Raw genomic sequence first — 20,174 nt, forward strand, 5'->3', positions numbered from 1 at the left:
TCATCATGCCATTTGTGTATACGCAAACAAAACTCTGCCTAAAAAGAATGGAAACAATAAAATTGGCAAAATGAATCAGTAGATAAATGATGAAATAAAACATAAACAAGACTACCAATCAGACCAGACATTTGATGCAAGATTTTGGTAGCAGATCAAACAAATCAGATAGCATTTGATTTTGTGAACGGCTGCTGCGTTTGTTGCGTCATGATACTTATGCAAAATTCACAATTTTATTTTGATGCACGTTTCTTCACAACCATCGCTGATATGACTGTTAGTCATTCATTTTAGCAGTAACTTCTACCATGAAGCAGGAAGTAGCACACTGAATTAAAAATAAAACAAGCACGGTTTCTCTTGAGGGGTGTCTGCCTTTTCTTATATCTGCCATCACTTTTCCCAAACCCCTCCAATTTTTTGACAGTTTGACAACTTGGGCCTATCCTGTATACATACATCACTTTGTCTTTACACAATCTTTTTAAAGAGCTAATAATAAACCAATCATTGTATATTGTATGTTTTGCAGATTATCTTAAACAATTCTTGCAGAGAGAGCTTCACCTCAGCATCAGTGGGAGTCTAATCTCCATAAAAACACTGAATTCTTAGCAGAATTAAGCACGGCTGGCCTAAAGGTTATACTAAATGCAATAAAGTGGTATTAGCAGTGTGTGACCTGCTTAGTGCAGCATGAGACGAGTCACACAGGGAAGCACTTGGTGCAGCAGCAGCCGCAAGCAAGACTCAGCTCTTCACTGAACGAGTCGTACGAGGACAAAGCTTTCATTTCAGGACACTGTCACACATCATGCTCAAGCTGACTTTATGTCTACATGCAGCAACTTTAAGAAAGCAAGAGAGAGAGGAGAGGGAGGAGGGTAGGAGTATTGATTACATCCAATCAAGTTTCAAAGCTTCTTGTAAAATGTGTTTTTCAAATGATGATGGTCTATTGATTTTGTATAATTTCTTGAATTGCTATTGTTGTGTTTTGGTGCATTTTATGTTATTGTTGTTGTCTTTGTCCTGCTCTTTCTGTTTTTTTTTTTTTTTAACTTTTGAATTAAAAAAGCTTGACAAAGAGGGATGTTGTTACCCTAACAAGTCTTTCTGAGGGTAAAGGTTGGCTTGATGAATGAATGAATTAAACAAAGATGATGTATACTAAAAAATTTAAAAAAAACAAGTCTAAACCATCTCCCTTTTCAAATCTCCCGTAACCTGCTGATCAGAACATGGATTACAGCCTCTCAGCGAGGTCACATCCACCCTTGAAAATGAATTTAACAACAGTGTGGGTCATACATTTCTATTCTAAAGGATATTCAATGGGTGAGTATATAAAGAAATGCTTGTTGACAGTGTTTATTTCTCAGGTGCCAGTTGAGCTGAATGTTGAGCTGCAGCGTCATGTATGTGGTCCTTTACCACCACCTAGTGGACAATTTAAAAGAGTGCAATTGTAACATTTTTATTATAGAACATCAAAACATTGGAAATTCATAATCATGTAGATACAAAACAGTTAAATTAGTCTGTAAAAATGTGAAAGGTAATCTCTTATCTCCTATGTAGAGTCAGATCGTAGGGGGGTGACACATCATCTGTCCACAAGAACATTATTTTTGTGTTTTACCAATGATTCTGGGATTCTGGTGTCTTATCATGAGCATCTTCTGAAGCTTTCTCTAGTTTTCATTTGATACATAATACATGCTTTATGGCATTTTTATGTTCACAATATTTCCCTTTGTGGTCACTTTAGTGAAATCAGGTGTTCTCCTGGAAGTTTTGGTTTCAATTATTAGAGAGGAGAGCACACAGTTGGGACAGATGTGATCACTCTTGAGTTTGTATTTAATGGCATTTACATTGTTAATTAAAGGGTTCAGGGGACCTAAACAAAGTTTTTTTTTCTAATCAAGGCTATAAGTACTTCCCGCACCTGTTTACTACATAAAATCACTTTTTTCTTATGATTCAGTTTTTATTTCTATCTGGGGCAACATTTAAGGTAAGGTAATGATAATATTGTTTCTTTATCTTCTCCTCTAATTTCACTAATATTCTTTCAAACATTAGATTTTATGTTCAGTTCATTAAGGTTTTTTTCTACATCATCTTAACATTTCCTCCCAGCTCAATGTTGATGTAGTCAGATATCATTATACAACCTCTTGTAGTAAACAGACATTTGAAGTGACTCAGAATTACGTGATGTGGTTTTGCTCAAAAGTGCGGCACAGCAACAATGTCACATGGAGTGTACATCATGTGCTTACATCTTAATGAGTTTATTTCAGTGGTGAGATATTCATACAGTGTTAATTCAGCCACTGTTTCTCATGAAAAAGCAGCAATATCTCAATGTTCCTCTGAGTCACTTGGTCTGCCTGGCGCTTTCAGACTGACTCACTGACATGATGACGTGTTAAATCATTTTCCATATTTTTCTTTCTTTATTAAACTTATTAACCCCATCCTTCCCTTCCTGTGCTTAATGACAAGGGAAATTACCGAAATAGGAGTAATTTGTATGATTCCAGTAAAACCAGAGAGAAAAACCGAGAACAGCTGCTAATGAAGACAACACAGAGAACAGAGAACAAACTTTGAAGACATGTTCGACTTTTCAAAATATATGTTATATTTTGACATTTTATCCTCTGACAGTTTTTTTTTTAATAACATTGTTTTCATATTTTGGCTTCATTTTGTCCAAAAAAACCCAGCCCTCAGAACAATGTAAATCTCCAGTTAGTGGTGTGCAATAATGTTCTATTATGGTATACAATATATTGCCAAAAGTATGTGAACACCCTTTACCACAAAAGGTTGTGTAAATTTGGTCTTGGTTTGGAATTGACCAATTTAGTTCCAGTTCCAGTGTAAATGCATATGAATACCCATGATTTTGGTCTGATGGGGTCAACAACGACAAACAGATTGACACTGTAATGCCATAAACCATCCTATTGACCTGAAACGAAGATTGCGATAGGGGAACACAACCACAACGACAAACTTCTATTGCCTCACAGTATTTATTGCAGCGCTGCCAATCCAGTCTCCAGTGTATGTACATATAGACACAACAATCTATGACGTTTTAGATTTTCACTGCAGTTTTTTCAGACTGTCCACCTGTCTCCTGTGGCAGGTGAACCCTCTGATGCTTCTTGAAGTCGCCACTGTGTAGGAAGGCTTTCCCGCAGACCACGCAGTGATACGGCTTTTCTCCCGTGTGGATCCCTCTGTGCACTTTGAGGCTGCTGGATTGAGAGAACCTCCTTCCACAGATGTTGCAGACGTACATCTTTTTCCCCGAATGAATCAGTGCGTGGACCTTGAGATTGCTGGGGTTGCTGAACTTCTTACCGCACTGCTCACAGGCGTACGGCTTCTCCCCCGTGTGGACGCTCATGTGGTATTTGAGGTTGACCATGCAGCGGAATTTCTTGCCGCACGTATCGCACACCGGCTGCTGCCCCGCTTTCTTCCCAGTGTGGATCCTCATGTGGTTCTGGAGCGCGCTCGCGTGTCCGCAGCGTTTGCCACAGGTCTCGCAGACGTACGGCCTCTCCCCCGTGTGGGTAAGCATGTGGTGCTTCAGGGCACTCCGGTGACTGCAGCCTTTGCCGCATACCTCGCACGTGAAAAGCTTTTCTCCAGAGTGTTTGCTCAGGTGTTCTTTGAGGACGCCGCCACAATTAAGGCCGTGCACATGGCAGTAGTTCTCCTTTTGCATATGAGTCACCCGGTGAGTGGTCAAGGACGAAGACGAGAGGAAACTCTCGCCGCACATTTCGCAGATGAAATCTCTGTCTCCCGGATGTAGATTCTCGTGATCTGCCAAACTCCGTCTGCAGTTGAAGGTCTCTGGGCAGAGCGAGCAGACAAACGTCTTCTCCAGGGCGCAACACCTGTGACGCTGGAGCGCCAACACCCCGGCGAACTGATTCTCACACAGCGTGCACGTGTGGGTGGTAGATCGCTTGAGGCTGTGCTGGCGCATGTGTCTGTTGAAAGTGGACTTGTAAGCAAACTTTGTCCCACAGTCCGAACACTTGTAAATCTTTTCACCGGTGTGACGCCTCGAGTGTGCGTTGAGCCCGTGCAGTCCGGCGAAACGCTTGCCGCACTCGGAGCAGAGGTGAGGTTTGGTGTGAGTCAGGTAGTGCCTTTCCATCAGACACTTCAGAGCAAATGTTTTGACACAAGAAGGACATTTGAACATCTGTTTCATTTTAGATGTGCTGGTTGAAGTGGAGTCTGTGTCCTCTTGGACGACGTCTTCCTTGTTGGCATTGGAGGCCGGCTCTGTTGTCGTGGCCTCAGAGTTACGTTTGTCAGGTTCAGATGGTGATACAGAAACACTCTCCTCATGTGTAGCTATGCCAGCTGCAACAAGAAAAGTGGATATGAAACTAAGCAGGAAGCAAACAGCTAACACACAACAAGTTTCAATTCAACATTTAACAGACATATATTATGAACCTTTTTCCTTTGTTATTTGTTTTGGTGTTTTATTTCTAACAGATCTTTCTCTCTCTTCCTCTTGCTGTGTGTATGTGTGTGATGAGCTGAAGGCCATGTAGTCCCACAAATTAAGAAAATTGCAACATGTGTTACTTTGTAGGCTTGATCCTGCCTAACTCTGTAAAAAAAAGTCCTCCATTTTGTAACAGCATTTTTTCTACAACACACACTAGACTTTGAATAGTTTTTAAATATTCAGGCTGCTTCCTTTTATACATCTCAGGTCCTATTTTATTGTGTCTGGTGTGAATGTTGTAAATGAATAATTTGTTCCTGGTTGATTAAAATAATAGCTTGCTCTCCCTCTGTTTCTCACACACACACAAATCTGCTCTGATGGTTTGTAAAATCAAGAAGCAGTAATTACCAGGTTTAGTCACTGACTCTGCATCAGCTGCTGCTACTGTTGGTTCTCCAGTCTGCTTCTGTGCTGAAAGCACAAAAACATGACATGAATGTCAATGAAGCTCACATTAAGATTTAACAGCTTAAACATGTTTTAATGACTGCTTTCTCTGTGGTCATGTTGTATGTTATGTGTTCCATCCTGTTCAACTTCTAACTGTTCATTAGTAACTGTACTAATATCATAACAATGCCAAGAAACTCCTAAAAACACAGTCAAGCTGTACATAGTGGGGTAATGTATGACTCATTATCTTAAAATTGATGTAACAGAAATGGATTTTGGCTGCCATTTGACCCCTTCATAAAACTGCTTTGCTGTTTAGTCCTCATCATAAAGCAGTATTGTATGTATTCTAAATAATGTTATGTTATACCTTGGCTATGTAGATGGTCGTTCTCTTTTCTGTTGTTCTCTATCTTCCGACGAGAACTTCTCACCACCACTTCTGTAATTACAACCACAAAAAATATGCTATCATGTTAAGTATACAAAAAATGGCAATGTCACTTCCACTTGAGTCATTTTCCAACTCACGATTTTTGCGCACAGACACTCTGCCTTCTTTTTGTGTCACGCTACACTGCTTCTTCTTGTCCACCAGCCCGGCCCTCTGTTCTGCTGCAGGACTACCTTCAGCTTCACATGTGGACACTTTGAGAATCATTGATATTTTTTTAACCGCACCTTTGGTCCATGTCTCCAGGAGGGCTGCAAACTGGCTCTGGTCAGTCATGAGGGAGAGAGAATGAAGAGAATGTTGATTACGATTAGGTGATTGACTCATTAACTGATTAACTGAGCAAACGAAAATAAATCCACAACAATCTTGATGAACATTTAAGAAATCTAATATGCAACAATGCTTTCAAGTTTCTCAAATGCTGCTTTTCTCAGTTTAATATCATCATTGAGGTTTTGGACTCCTGACTGTACGAAAGGAACAATTTTCAACAAAACCTAAATTATCCACAGGTTGATGATATATTATTCATTGCAGTGATGTTGGCAAAGGTTGTGGTTATGACACTGTTGTGAGTCCATAGTTGGTGTTAGTTGTGCAAAAACTTTCATTGATCATATTAAACACTGTCAAAGTCCAGAAGAAAATCAAGATGTTCCAAATAGATAGATAGATAGATAGATAGATAGATAGATAGATAGATAGATAGATAGATAGATAGATAGATAGATAGATAGATAGATTTTTTAAACCGCTTTATTGAAAGTACACAACAAGTTAAGTTTGTATATAACTTGAGTCATAAACATGCCAGGGGACCCAAGGTAAATAGTTAAATGAATATATTGTAAAGCTTACAGAGGTTTTATGTTTTAACAGCTTTTTTGTTTGTAGCCTACAATTACATATAGAAGTAATGTATTGTTTGATATGGAGAGTCAGGGCTGAAAAGTTGCTTGAGAATATGGATTTGTTGTCAATGTAATATTTGGTCAAAATAGTAGAAGCATCATATAAAACTGTGAGCAGATATTTCTGTAATATTCAGTGAATTCATAAACAGCCGATGAGATTCATGGGTAATGTAGTTTTACATAAACGCTGACACTACAGAATACAAAACGCAGTTTCATTAAAACTTGTGTCGATGTATTCATAACCACAACCCATAACATAACTGACATCACCTGCACGTTGTCACGTAAATAATGCGTGTGTATTCGAGTGAGTTACCGTAACAGCTCTGTTAAACTGCTGTCTCTCCTCCGGTGGAGCCACTACGCACTCTTCCTCTGTCTTCACAGCCGGAGTCGTGCAGCTCTGAGCGGACACAACGTTAGCTGAGCACTCGTTCAGAAGTCTGCGGAGCTCCGACACCGCCACGGCCACCAGAGTGTCCACTACAGCAGATATCTGTCTCTCTAAAGTGTCCAGGCTCAACATGTTCGTTAGTAAATGCACAGGTAGGTACTGCGCTTCCCTATTCTTCTTCTTTGAGTAATTTATGGGAGCATGCTTGTCCTGTAGGTATAGCCTACATGTTGCCATCTAGAGGAGAAGAATCAGTACTGCAAGGTTTGATGTGGGCATCAATTTTTACTTATTTATTTATAATTTACAAGTGGGCAGCAGCACCATTATAGTTATATAGATGACAGATGACTATAATATAACGTTTGACGTTGTTACAGAATTTTACAGAATATGCTCATCAACAGTTTGTCTACTCCACTCAACTGACATGTTTCATATTGCTCCCATGTTCTTGTGCAGCATCTTCAATCACATCCTTGACCAAACAATTCCAAAACCACTTGTGTTAAAGTACATTCATAACTCGTATTTATTTATTTGTGCAATATCAACCAAATCAAGCAGTTTTTTTTTATTGCTTAATTTTGGTGGCTTAGGTCTATTCTGGAAGTTTTCAACTTTTTCTGATTTTGAAACTATAACTATTAGCATTAAAGATGTTAGTGCTGCTGTACTTCAGCATTGTAAACACTAGAGGGTGGTGAACACACCTGATTCCACTAGTCAGACTCCACTAGTATGAAGGCAAACACATTAAGTAAGTTTCATTTATGGGCTGATTCTTAAATAGTATTACATGTGCATGAACTATCCTTAAATCATACCAAACACAGTGAGAATTTTTAGGGGGGAAAGGTATTCCTCTGTTGTCTAATGTCAGTCCTTCCTTAATACAATACAATAGCCATATCCTAGTTAGTTTTCAATCCAGATCCAGAAACTCTTGCATGATGCAATGTTCACTGTACTGTTCCTCTTTGAAATGTCTCCACAGATCCTTTGCTTGGTATTCACGACATGTTGAGTGCTGACGGGACTCCTGTTCCTGCTGAACTGAGCCAGTGTGTTTGATTTCAACTGCTGTCAGCTCAGAAGGCACAAGAGGGAGGCCAGATGTTTCCTCAGAGTGCTGTCAAGCCCATTGGCCAAAGACTCCACATGATGTGTCGCTCTGGTGGCGCCATTCAAAGCTTGCCAAGACAGGTGTGAAATTCTGCATGGTAAATAAAACATGGTAGGAATTAAATGCTCATAAGAAAACACATTACCTACATTGTAATACCTTGCACGCAACCAAACTTCATAATATTTATATTTTTTTACATAATGATATTATCCGATAGCATCAGCCCTAAGGAAAAGTAAATGCAGCATTGTCATTAAATATAATCCTCTGATTACTTATGAGACACTTAATTGGAAATATTTAATGGATGAGATCAACTGGCAACAGTGCAAATTGCAACTTATTCTGACAACAAAGGGAGAGTAGTTCCAAAAGCTCAGATAAATGTCAGATAAAATAAAAAATAAGATGTCAATAAAAGGCAGAGACAGGACAGATCAGAGCCTTTCATGACTCACATGTGGATCTTGTTAGATGAAAGTGACAACCCTAAAGTTGATCCAACATGCCACAGATACAAATGCAGTGCGTTATCTGCCTTGTTTTGACACTGTTGAGATAATCGTAGATAATTTATTGCTGCGTTTCCAAACCTTTTTGTCCCCAGCGGCCTAATCAAATTAGCTCATACTCCTTTTTTAGAGTGGTTGAACCTGTTCCAACCTACACACCCAACCTTTTATCCATTATGTTTGGTTTTTTTTGTCATAGTCTCAGGCTTGGTGGGAAACTGAGAGGTGTGCTGGTTAACCGTTTGTGTTTTGTGTGTGTGTGTGTGTGTGTGTGTGTGTGTGTGTGTGTGTGTGTGTGTGTGTGTGTGTGTGTGTGTGTGTGTGTGTGTGTGTGTGTGTGTGTGTGTGTGTGTGTGTGTGATAAGCCCATTTTCTTTGTGTTTATTTTTCCAAAACCAAATTGTGTGGGTGTATTTTTTATCTATTGCAAATCACTGCTAAATCATACACATACAGAATACCGGTCAAAAGTTTGGACACACCTTCTCATTCAAGGGAATAGAAAACTGTGTCCAAACCTCTGACTGATACTCAAAACCTTCCCAGTTATGTGTTGTAACTGTAAACATCAAATCCCAGTTTTGAGAAATCTGGATATTCTACATGAAGTACTCAAATAGAAATCAGGATGCAGTGGCATGTAAACACCTTATCCTTCTATTGGTAGAGGAATGAGAGTCTTAGATGTTGAGGAATTAAGACATAGCTGAACACAGATGATCACAATCTGGATACTGTTAGTCACAGGGGACTAAATATCCAGGTCTCTTATGTTCCATGTAATATTATTAATATCCTGAATATGATCAAAATCAGGATAAGATCTAAAACCGAGATGCTAATGCACCTGTAAATGCACTGGACAAATGGGAACATGTCTTCATCTTCATATATATATTTGTAGTAACAAGTATCCATAATTTCTAAGTTGCATATAAAATCATAACTTACAAAAGCATTACCAACATACTTTATCAACATAGGACCTCTAAAACGTTGATGAAGTATTTTAAATACAAGACCCACTGGCTCTTTGATTCTCTTTTAAGAAAAATGTAGTTTTCGACTGTACTGTCACTTTTAATTTGGGTTCCCTTCCACTAACAGGTCTTAAAATAGCTCAAGAATGTTCCTACAGTCCATACTCTGCATCAAATTCACCACAAGATTAGATTTATTCCAGGAATAGGGGTAGACTTATATCAAACCTGAGATTGTGGCCGTTATTGAATGTAGTGTTGTCAGGCAGTGAGTACCCCGTAAAGGATAAGGCTGCTGTCTGTCTAAATTTTTCTTAAAGTCATCAAATCCCATTAAAAGACCAAAACCAACAATGTGTTAGTGCCTAATACTTTCCTATTTCCCTACTATGGCTGTGGCATTTAGCCTTATTTTATTGGTCCCTAATCAGGACATAAATCTTTTAAAAGCACTTGTGCTTGTGCCTGTGCTTTTATGTTTTAAACAAGTACAAATATATTTTTTCATTTTCTTTAAACTCAGTAATTCCCCTCAAACAGCTGAGCAATGCCGTTTTTAGCCAATGTTACTCCAACTTCGGACATGGTGCATTTTCAGTTGTATTAATACACATTTTGTGGTCTGCTAAGTATTTGTTAGCAGACCACAAAAACATATTTTATATGTTCACGATAATGATGTCAGCCAGTGAAACAGTGTGGCTAACTGATATGTTTTAATGGTTTATGGACAACAGTGGAGCTCAGAGGAATAAGATGTATCTGGCTTTTGTCATTGCTACAAAGACAATACTTATTAGTAGTATCAAATAATTGTGGGTTTTGGTCTTTTTTTGTTGGCAATAAAAAAAGACTACTAAAAAACATCAGCCTTATCCTTTAATGACAAAAAGAGTTAAAGTTAACTTAAGTGACGTTCAAAATAAATCCCCAGATTCTCACTTTTTACAGTTTGAGCACAAGATCCTCTGCTTTAGTTTTCATTGTTTGTGAAAAAAACTATATTATAAAAAAATATAATTAAACCTTTAATTTTAACTGTTTTTGACAAGAGTATATAAAGTTCCAGTGAGTAAGTAGCTGCAGATGTTTGTATCCAAATTCATAACAAGTGAAGAACTTAGCCACTGTGAACAAATTGCTAAGACTCCCTGTTCAGCAGTCGACTAAGCTCTGCACCTGATCAGAAACAGCAGACACAACACAAACACACTAATCCACTCATCTTGCCTCAGAAGACTTGTTCTTTTGGAGTGATCCACGAACTGGCAGCTGGAAGAATTCCCTTCTTAGAGATGTTTAAAAAGGCAGGAAAAAAGTGTGACACTCTCCTGGAAATTGGAAAACACTTATCCTCCTTCAGCAGCTCCAGCAACAGCAGCGGACACCGTAGCAGTGTAGTAATCCCTGGCAATGTGATTTTTCTATTCTGTCCCAAATCATCATGCCAGGGACCCACACAGCCACAGCAAAGACACGACCGAGTCCTCCAGGAAAAACTCACAGCTCTCCTTCCCTCTCTGTAGAGTCATCCCTCTCTTTTTCTCTTGCTACCTTTTCTCTCACGTTCCAGTCCCTCCGGTCCTCCCTCCACCCCCGCTCCACCTCCTCAGGCTCTCAGGCTCCCATGCTCGGTTTAACTTTGGGTATTTCCCTCATTAACTGCTACGCCTATATCAGGAACTCCTGAGAGAGGGCTGAGGAAGTCTGGCTCTGAAATAAAATGACAGCATGCTCCTCTGATAGTAACTAATGGTAATCACCACCCCGTTCTGCTGGTTGGTCAAGTCTCTTGGCAGGTGTGAGGGTAAATGGGGACACATGCTTCAGAAGTCATTGATTCTCATGCTTCTTTTCTCTTTTGTTAGCTTGACTGTTGCCTACTTTTATTTTAACACAGGAGGGAGATAAACAAAGATTTCCTTTACATCAATAGTAAGATAAATACTCAAAATGTAAACATTAGTGGACTTTACTGCCTACTGTTTGAAAAGTGTTTAGCTTGCATGTGACCACTAACCCTTTTCTACTGCAGGATCTGAAAGGATTAGTCTGGTAGATTTTTTCTAATCGTTGCTAAAACCCACAAAAAGACCAAAACCAACAATGAACTGAATAACCTGGTACATCAGAAACTATTAAACATGTAACATAGTTGTATGTATGGGTAACATGTTTTTTGTCCTGATAATGTAAATGCTACAGCTCCAAAAGTGTATTAATCCACTGCTGGAAGTAGTCTTCAAAATTGTACGATTTACATTAAGTACGGCCCATTTTGAACCACTTCTTAGTTTTTCAGCTTTCTCCACTGCATGCCTTAATTTAAAAAAAATAATTATTGTTTTAAAAGGTACACTAGGCAGGATTTTCCTAAAAAAAAACAATGTATCATCTCATACAAAAATAATCCCTCTCAATCATCACATGACACATGACCCACCAGACATGTGTGATGGTGTATTTATCTGCAGAGACTCTGCCTTCTGCCTGTATTTTATTATTGGTTTGTGTTAAGGACGTTTCTGGGCGTCAACCTTTGGGCAGTAGGTTTGTAGCCCCCAGCCAATAACAGCACACAGGGTGTGAGGTCAGGACTCGTAACATAGCAACCAGATTACATCGTTGTCTCCGTCTTTCTCCTCTGCTCCGCTCTGCTCTCTGTCTCTGTGTCATGACTATATAAAGAGCAGCAGGTCTGTGTTGTCTGTTTGACCGAGGGGGGAGCTGAGCTACACACACAGAGCAGAGTGGCCACAGTGGACAACATGAAGCTCAGGGTCAGCATTCCTTCAGGGTTGTGCGTATTTATCTAATTCACGGTTTAGTTCTCGCCAGTGGTGCTCACTCTCTTCATTCACTCTCTAGCTCACGTGGACCACTGCTCTCTCGCTGCTCTCAGCTCGCTTGTTAATCTGGGGAGTGGGGCCCAACTTTGAATTCTGTATTTACAAACTCCAACTGACAAATCCTGCGTAGTATACCTTTAAATTCTAGCTGCAATTGTCTCATTGCTGTCTCATGTGTCGAATGGAGGAATAGCTCCAACTTACCAACTTGTGTTGGAGTGGGTGTTTTTTCCTCTCATTTGCCACAAATGGCAGTCAGCCTATCACGGCATGGTGAACTAAAAAAAGAGAAAAGGCCACAGTGGAAAACTTGCTTGGAAAAGACACACAAAAGCGAGATTTGCACTCAATTTGAAGTCTTTTCAAACTGTATGTTTCTGTTTTACTCAGGAAAAGGTTTCAAGGATGAGGACTAGTGGCTAAGCCTTTCAGTGGGAGACAGTCCCAAATGGGGCCAGGGATTGAGGCTAGAAGGGTTTGGGTTACAGTTAGTGTTCTTATGGTGAAGAAACATACTGTGCCATCAAATGAACTCTGGGTTGTTTTTAATTTTAAAAGCATTGAATAAGTATATGGTGAGCATGCATTGTTACTCCCAAACAATACTGTTGCCACATACCAGCAAGTCAAACCCATCTGTGCTTGGCTGTCTTTCTCCTGAGACTGTGGCTTCCATCACTGCCTTTTATTGGTCCTGACGGAGGACTTGCGGTGCGAGGGAGCGCCACCTACACCATCTAACGATAAGCACAAGTTTCCAAGTGGCAACACATGTCCTCAGCAGGAGGTTACTGAGCTGTACTCTGAGAGAAAAGTAAAGTCGTAAATAACTTTCCCACTAGAACAATTCAATGCAAAGCCAGGTTGATTCATTTAAGTTTTCGCCTCAAAACTTTTTTAATGAGTATTGATGGGTGTCTTCATATGTGATGGTGATGGATGCATTCACCGATAAGAACTTTTAAATGACCTCATGTTAAATACTTGGTGGGAATGATGACGTTGGCTGATTTGCAAGTGAAGACATGATCCTGCAGGGCTGATAGAGATCTTTCAGGCTGTAATCGTATTATCAGTCTGAGCCTGAAGCTAATGCAACAATGCTGTTTGGCTCATTATGTATTTATGTAAAGATACAATCAGTATCAATACAATAAATCAAATGTAGACAGTTAACAGTAGAACAATATGCACATGAGAAATAAAATGATGAGAATGTAATAAGGAAAAAATAATATTAATAAAAATAAAGATAAAAATAGAAGCAAGCGTTTTGAGTGATTGGATCAAAATGAGTTTTTACACTTTATTTACAGCTGTCCACTTGTGATCAGATCACCTGAAACACATGTTGAAATTCCAGGTGTTAACAGGATCCATGATTCTTGGACATGTGCCAGATTATTTGCACACAGCACAACCACAACACCTGCCCTTATATAGTGTTTACGGGGCGTTACCTGTGCTTATAACAAACAATCTGCTACACGTCTCCACTTTAAGAACAGATTCGTCATTCAGCACACCTGGGTAAGAGCAGCTTTCGGTGTTTAAGAACATTTGTTGCATCTGGGGTTGACTTTTCTTATTTTTTCTCTTAACAGGAATGTAAGAGAATGTTGCTGCATGAGGACCAATCTCTTAAAATCATTCTTAATCAAAAGTCAGGCTAAGGAGGTAGGTGCCAGAGGACCTGAGGGGCTGTACTGTTTCATATATTTGAAGTATTTGAGACATGTGCAAGACTATGAAGTGCTTTAAAAACAAGTAAAATCATTCTAAAATCTATAGAGCAACCAATGTAACCAATGTAATCTCGTGGTCCAGGTCAGCACTCGAGCTACAGAATTGTGAATCAGATGTAGCTGATTTATAATTTTATGGGGGTAGACCAGATAGGAGAGCACTGCAGTATTCCAGCCTGCTTGGTATAAAAAGTTGAATTAGTGTCTCTGTATCACTCAGAGAGAGAAATGGTTGCACCTCAGAGATATTTTTGATTTGATAGAAAGCAGATTTGGTGACAGAATGGGTGTGTGTGCATGATTGTTTGCACTGAGCACAGAATCGCTGTCAGGTGCTGGAAGATTATTGAAATGCAGAGCCAGCGCTGAATAAAGTATCTCTTCAACCATAAATCATCAGTGTTGATTTGTGGATCATGGCTGCACTTCACAGTTGCCTCTTTAAAGCTGTCATTCATCCCGGTTTCTCATGTCACATAAATGATTTTCATAATACATTTTCAGCTCTTACTCAATCCCTGCGAGACATTGCGTTCACAGTTTGAGAGAGTTCACGCTAAAAAAGTGAACACAACATGGTCGGGCAGCTGTATGCCAAGGGTTTAGCAGTGTGTGTGACCGCTGGAGCTTATTTAATGGGAATCATGCTACAATAACACGCTCGATCCCGCTAGCTGAGGTTTCACTTTGTATGTTTGATCTACAGAGGCAGGGCATGCCGAGCGTGATCTTGGCATGTGACCCTCGCCAGCTGTTCAGCGCCCGACCTTTGACCTCCAAACCCCTGGGAGCCCAATTCAAATAACGCTTGACTTGGTGGGGCCTTTTATGAAAGGTGGAGACCCGGTGACTGGAGGATTGTAGGAGAAGTATTAGGGCAACTTGGTGGAAGAAAAGCTCTGCATTCCTGGATTGCCACAGCACATGCCACCAGTATTAATGAGGTAATGGGTAAAAGCCACTGTCACAATAGATATAACAGGCATTCTTGCATTATTAGTAGTAACATGCGAGAATATGCAGTAACATATTATCACTTACTTTTAAAAACATTGTAGCACCTCCCTTGCAATAAATTATATTATGTGATTGTGTGTTATTGTTAAATATATCCATTTAAAATATCTTGCACAATGGTTTGATAAGTGCTCTATAAATAATTGATCACAAATAATATTTTGATTATGACACTATCTAAATGTTAACATATATTTTCTTACATTTATTTGTAAATTACCATTTTCAAAATAAAACATCAAAGGAATAGTTCCTTTAGTTATTTATTTATTTTTTACCAAGCAAGATGAACTGTTTCCCTTGCCTTTAGTCTTGATGCTAAGCTAATCTAATGATATTGATCATGAAATTAATTTACTACATTAAGTTGTGGCAAGAAAGTGAAAATGCGCATATCCCAGAATGTCGACCTATTCGTTTAATTTCGAACAAAATAGATTATTTGCAGTGGATTTAGCAATTTAACTATATGCAGTCACTGGCAAGATATTTAATCGATACAAAATGCGTTTTTTGGTTTGTTTCACCTTCATTTTGTCTAGTTTCATTGGCTCTCTTTGGTTCCTATATTCACATTCCAATCCCATTACCAACCATACACAATGCAGACACACTTCCCATCCTCACCATAGCTCCAGAATCATCATAAGTCTGTTTCAGGTGGTGATTTTGACATGTAACTGTCTGAGAAGCACAGGTGTAAACAAGGCCGTAGCCAGGATTTTTCAAATACCGAGGTCAAAAATAAGACCACAATTTATATGACTATATCATTCAATCCATGATGTATTCATACTGCTTTCTTGCTGTGCATTTTTCAGTCATGGTCATTCTTGTGGTCCAGTTCTTTCTCATCAATTCCAATTTTGCAACTTAAATCAACTCCTATTTCAGTATTCTACAACTTCCATGGTTGCATATTTAAAAAGTATAACTGCAATATATTATTTTCTTTGTTTGTTCTTAAAATGTGGAATGGATCACGGCCTGCTGGGAAAGGGAGAAAAGGGCTCATCCAATGATTGAACAGTTTGCAAAATCGGGTCAAGTCCAATTCACAAATGTAGACAACTTATTTCTGGCGATTTCAAGGCTTCACTCCACCGCTGGCTATAGCCGGATACTTTAGCTTTGACATGGCAGCGGAATCTTCAAGTACGTGTCACATGACGGTCCGTTGATGCAAGGATAATTGTCTCGTCGGCTATTTTCACTTCCACGATTAAACGAAACTTCAAGAAAAAAAATACCGAGGACATGACCTCGGTGTCCTCAATGGTAGCTACAGCCATGGGTGTAAATAATACTGACTGAATACCATTTAGCTGCTTCACTTTAAGGGTCCTGGTATTGTGTAAACTGGCTCACTGTCACAAATCAGTAAAGTAGAACTGAGCCATTGTTAATGTCATTAGTAACACCTGTTCTTTTCCTGCTAAATATGCTGTAAATTAAGTGTATTTTGTATTTAAAAACCCATTTTTAACACTGCATGCCTTTCATTTGTTTCTCTGTGTTCACCAACCCTGAAGGCTTAACCTGAATGCAGAACACCAGCAGCCCTGCACCCATCAGTGGTCCCTGTTGGCACCTCGGGATCATGTGACAGTGCTTTGATCATATGTCTGTGTGCTGGGACCTCACTGATTTGCGCTCCATCTCACCCTGCCAGTGTTTGACACACAGCTAAGACCCACACACAGCTAAGACCCCCCCCCCCCCCACACACACACACACACACACACACACACACACACACACACACACACACACACACACACACACACATACATACAATGAATGCATCCAGGCAGGATCTACACATGCATGCAGGCCTTTGTGCATGCACACACAAGATGTTTGTGTGCTAAAGATTTGGCCAAGTTGCAGCAGCATTTATGTCTTTGCATGCCCACTTCTTCTAAAATCACAAATGAGGCATCACATCCTGTGTGGTTGACCTACTGAATGAACCCACTGCCTGTGCTCCAATTTCCACAGCTCATTGACTCTGAAACATCACTACCAGGAACAAAGTCACAAGGTGTTTTCATGGCATAACATGCAAATCAAATCTTGGGTATTTGTAACCAAATGTCATTTCACCACCTGCATCATTTCTGAGCAGCAGGAATGATGAATGATATTGACATTGATATGACATTTTCAACACAGAATAAGTTGAAATATGACATTTTACATATGAACACCTTTTAATGTAGTAAACAAATATCCACAATCAATGTTATGGCAACCAGGACACGATTTATGGCTGACAAGACCATTTTTACGCATCATCTGGAGCGAGAACTTAATGTGTTAATGTGTATGATTTAAATGAAACAATTTATCCGGTCTTTATCCTAAAGTACTTAACATAAAGACAAGGGAGCTATTGAGTAATGTAACATTTGTAATATGTTGCCCTCATGAAGCCAAAGCTAGAACAGGTTGGATTCTTCTTTTTTTTCCTTTTTTTCTTTTTGTCCTATAAACAAGTTATGTAATGCAACCGCTTAAAGTTTGTTTTACTGTATCCTGTCTTCCATAAGGCTTCCTGCTCATAAGAACAGAAAACTTGTTTTTTTGCTTTTTTTATTTAAAAAAAACAAACTTAAAACTAGCATTTGTTACCACATTGCATCGTAAAACTGACAGCTTGAGTACAACCTTGATCTGTTTTTTATTTCTCACCAGTGAGTCATCTTAGGTTTAGTCTTATATTTTAATTCAAGATGAAAAACAGCCAGCTGCTCTAATGCTCAAATAGAAAGATAAAGACATTTCAGTGATGCTCCGCAATTGTAAAACAACTGAAACATGGACTGGATATACAAATGCTTAAAGAAAGTTTAGTTTACTTTCGCATTTTGGAGATACAAGAAGTTAATCTGACAACTCAACAGTGATTGGATTATCTTGAAACTGTTATTACATTGTACTCCTCTCAATCTTTAATTATAATGATCAGAAATGACTCAAATGTATCTTAAAATAGTAAAAACCATGTTGACTTACTGTAAACCTAACGCAGTTCTCCTCACTCATGCAGTGGCACCTCCTTCCTGCAGCTTGCTCCTGTGTCCAGAGTGCCTCATGCAGGAGGAAACAGTGGGCTGAGGCTGCCTTTCTCTCATTTATAAATCAGGCTTTATGAGTTGACATAGTGTCGTTTGTGAATTTGGCCTGCCAAATCCAAAACAATTCAAAGGACGGTTTGTCAGTCCGCCCCTCACTGGTACAAAGCAGCTCTTTCAGCCTTAGTCTGTGTGTAGGAAGTCATGTTTTGTACCCCATTTCTCTCAATTAAATTCAAATCAGCTTTACTGGCATGCATGATGGTAAATAATAAATAGAGAGGAATACAAAAAAAAGTACAACTGATAGCTACTGATATAGCTTTTACAGCTCCACAAATATATAACTCCTGTGTTATGTGAAATGGGTCACACTTTCCTCAAAGTTAGACAAGCTGTCAAAGAAAGTAGAAAATTAAACAGTAAGAAATGATAGACACAGCTGTGAAAATAAGATTTAAAGTGTAAAAAAAATGTAAATATCCTGTGTGGCTCTGTGTCTTATCATTTCCTGTGAGGTGTACTGAACAGCAGATTAGACTGCAGGGTTTGATAAATGCAAACCCAGAGGAACTGCAGAAAATATAACCTACAGCAAAGTGGATTTGTGTTAATTTTGTCAGCTAGTTTTCTTACTTAGATCAAAAGTCCATGTTTCGAACTTCAAAACTGAATTTTCAGTCAACAAAAACACTCTTAATCAAGTCTTAATAAAGTCAACTTTGGACATTTCAGTGTTGGTCAAGATTACCCAATACAGAGATATAAGCTAGCTAGCTACTTAAACTTAAATGTCTTCATGTCAACTTGCACCAAATTTGTATATAATCATGTTTTTTCCATTGACTTATGCAAGTGCATCACCTTTGAAATTTGTTTCACGTTCTGTCTGAACCAAGCAACAGCTAGACTCCCACCCAAAAAGCTTCAACACTAGCAATACTAAGTCAATAATTGTTTTCAAGGAGTCTTTATGGTCTCAATCTCTAAATTCAGCCCTGTTAGCAAAATTTAGCTAAGGTAGCCAATGTTAACACTGTGTGCACCACTTGGTATTCCCAGTAATCTAGCGTTCACTTTGGCCCAAAGTTGTGATCATCTTTATGCACACTCTATTTATTTTATTTTTTTTATTTATCCTTTATTTAACCAGGCGAAGTCCCATTGAGATATTAAAATCTCATTTAAAAGGAGCCCTGGGGCAACAAATAGACAAATTACACAGAAACATTGATGACAAGACTGATAAGAACAAAAATAACATGGAGGAAAGACATGATGACAAGACAGGCTATGGTCTTAATGGTGTGTTCTTATTGTACTCAGAAGTCAGAATTTCCAAGTTCCCAGACCATGCAGGTCTGCACAAAATATCATGGAAACATGAAGAGAGATAAAGGTTTAATGTGGCTTTCTCAATGGTACTGTCGTACAGGGGAGGGAGGACATCCTGTTTACTGAATTCACTCCTTGAATAAAAGAAGCTGATTGCAGCTCCTCAGACGACCAGCAGATGTCTCTCTTGCTTTACTTTCTCTCTTGCTTTACATATAAATGCAAAACAGGCTCATTAAGTGTCCAAAGTTCAGGAAGGTGTTGATCACTGTACACCTGCGCCTTTCAGTTCCATTTATAAACTTTATTAGGATTTTAGTTCCACAGAATTGTGTTAATCCTTCTCACAGAAATCCATTTGGATATGTGATGTGGGACATAATCACAAATAAACACATTTGTTTTTGGTGTATTGCCCACATAAAATCTATTAAATCATAATGTTGAATAGATTGTTCAAAAGTATGGTATTTTTAAATATAATATTCAGAACTCTGGTTTTAATTTTTATAGTTCAGGCGTCAGTCTGGGAACTCCCTCCTTGTCTCACTGTCTGGTTCTCCTCCCTCTCCTCATCCCTCTATTCTTCGACACTCTGAACTCCAGACCTCCTAAGGGAACATCTGAGGCACATCAGGACTCTAGAGGCCTGGCGGATGTGGATTCATCTCTGCATGAGCTTTCGAGTAGCCACTGTGTGAGTCCACAGATCTTGTTATGTTGATCAGATCTGGTTGTGGGCTCTCAAGATTTAAGATCCAGATCTTCAGTCCCATCCATCTGCTGAAAGTGAACTGATGAT

The 20,174-nt window shown here is 39.1% G+C and overlaps 1 protein-coding gene across 1 annotated transcript; it reads right to left on the reverse strand.

Moving 5' to 3' along the window:
- Positions 1-2,999: 2,999 nt before the first annotated feature.
- LOC133995343 (zinc finger protein 883-like) lies at positions 3,000-6,886 on the reverse strand. The gene is made up of 5 exons (XM_062434699.1): positions 6,651-6,886; positions 5,492-5,678; positions 5,331-5,402; positions 4,916-4,978; positions 3,000-4,410 (listed from the first exon to the last, which is right to left on the reverse strand). Exons 1-5 carry the CDS (start codon positions 6,858-6,860, stop codon positions 3,119-3,121), a joined length of 1,824 nt encoding a protein of 607 aa, XP_062290683.1. The 5' UTR covers positions 6,861-6,886; the 3' UTR covers positions 3,000-3,118.
- Between the last annotated feature and the right edge of the window lie 13,288 nt (positions 6,887-20,174).

Source organism: Scomber scombrus, chromosome 15 (assembly GCF_963691925.1).
Source record: "Scomber scombrus chromosome 15, fScoSco1.1, whole genome shotgun sequence".
Taxonomy (NCBI): domain Eukaryota; kingdom Metazoa; phylum Chordata; class Actinopteri; order Scombriformes; family Scombridae; genus Scomber; species Scomber scombrus.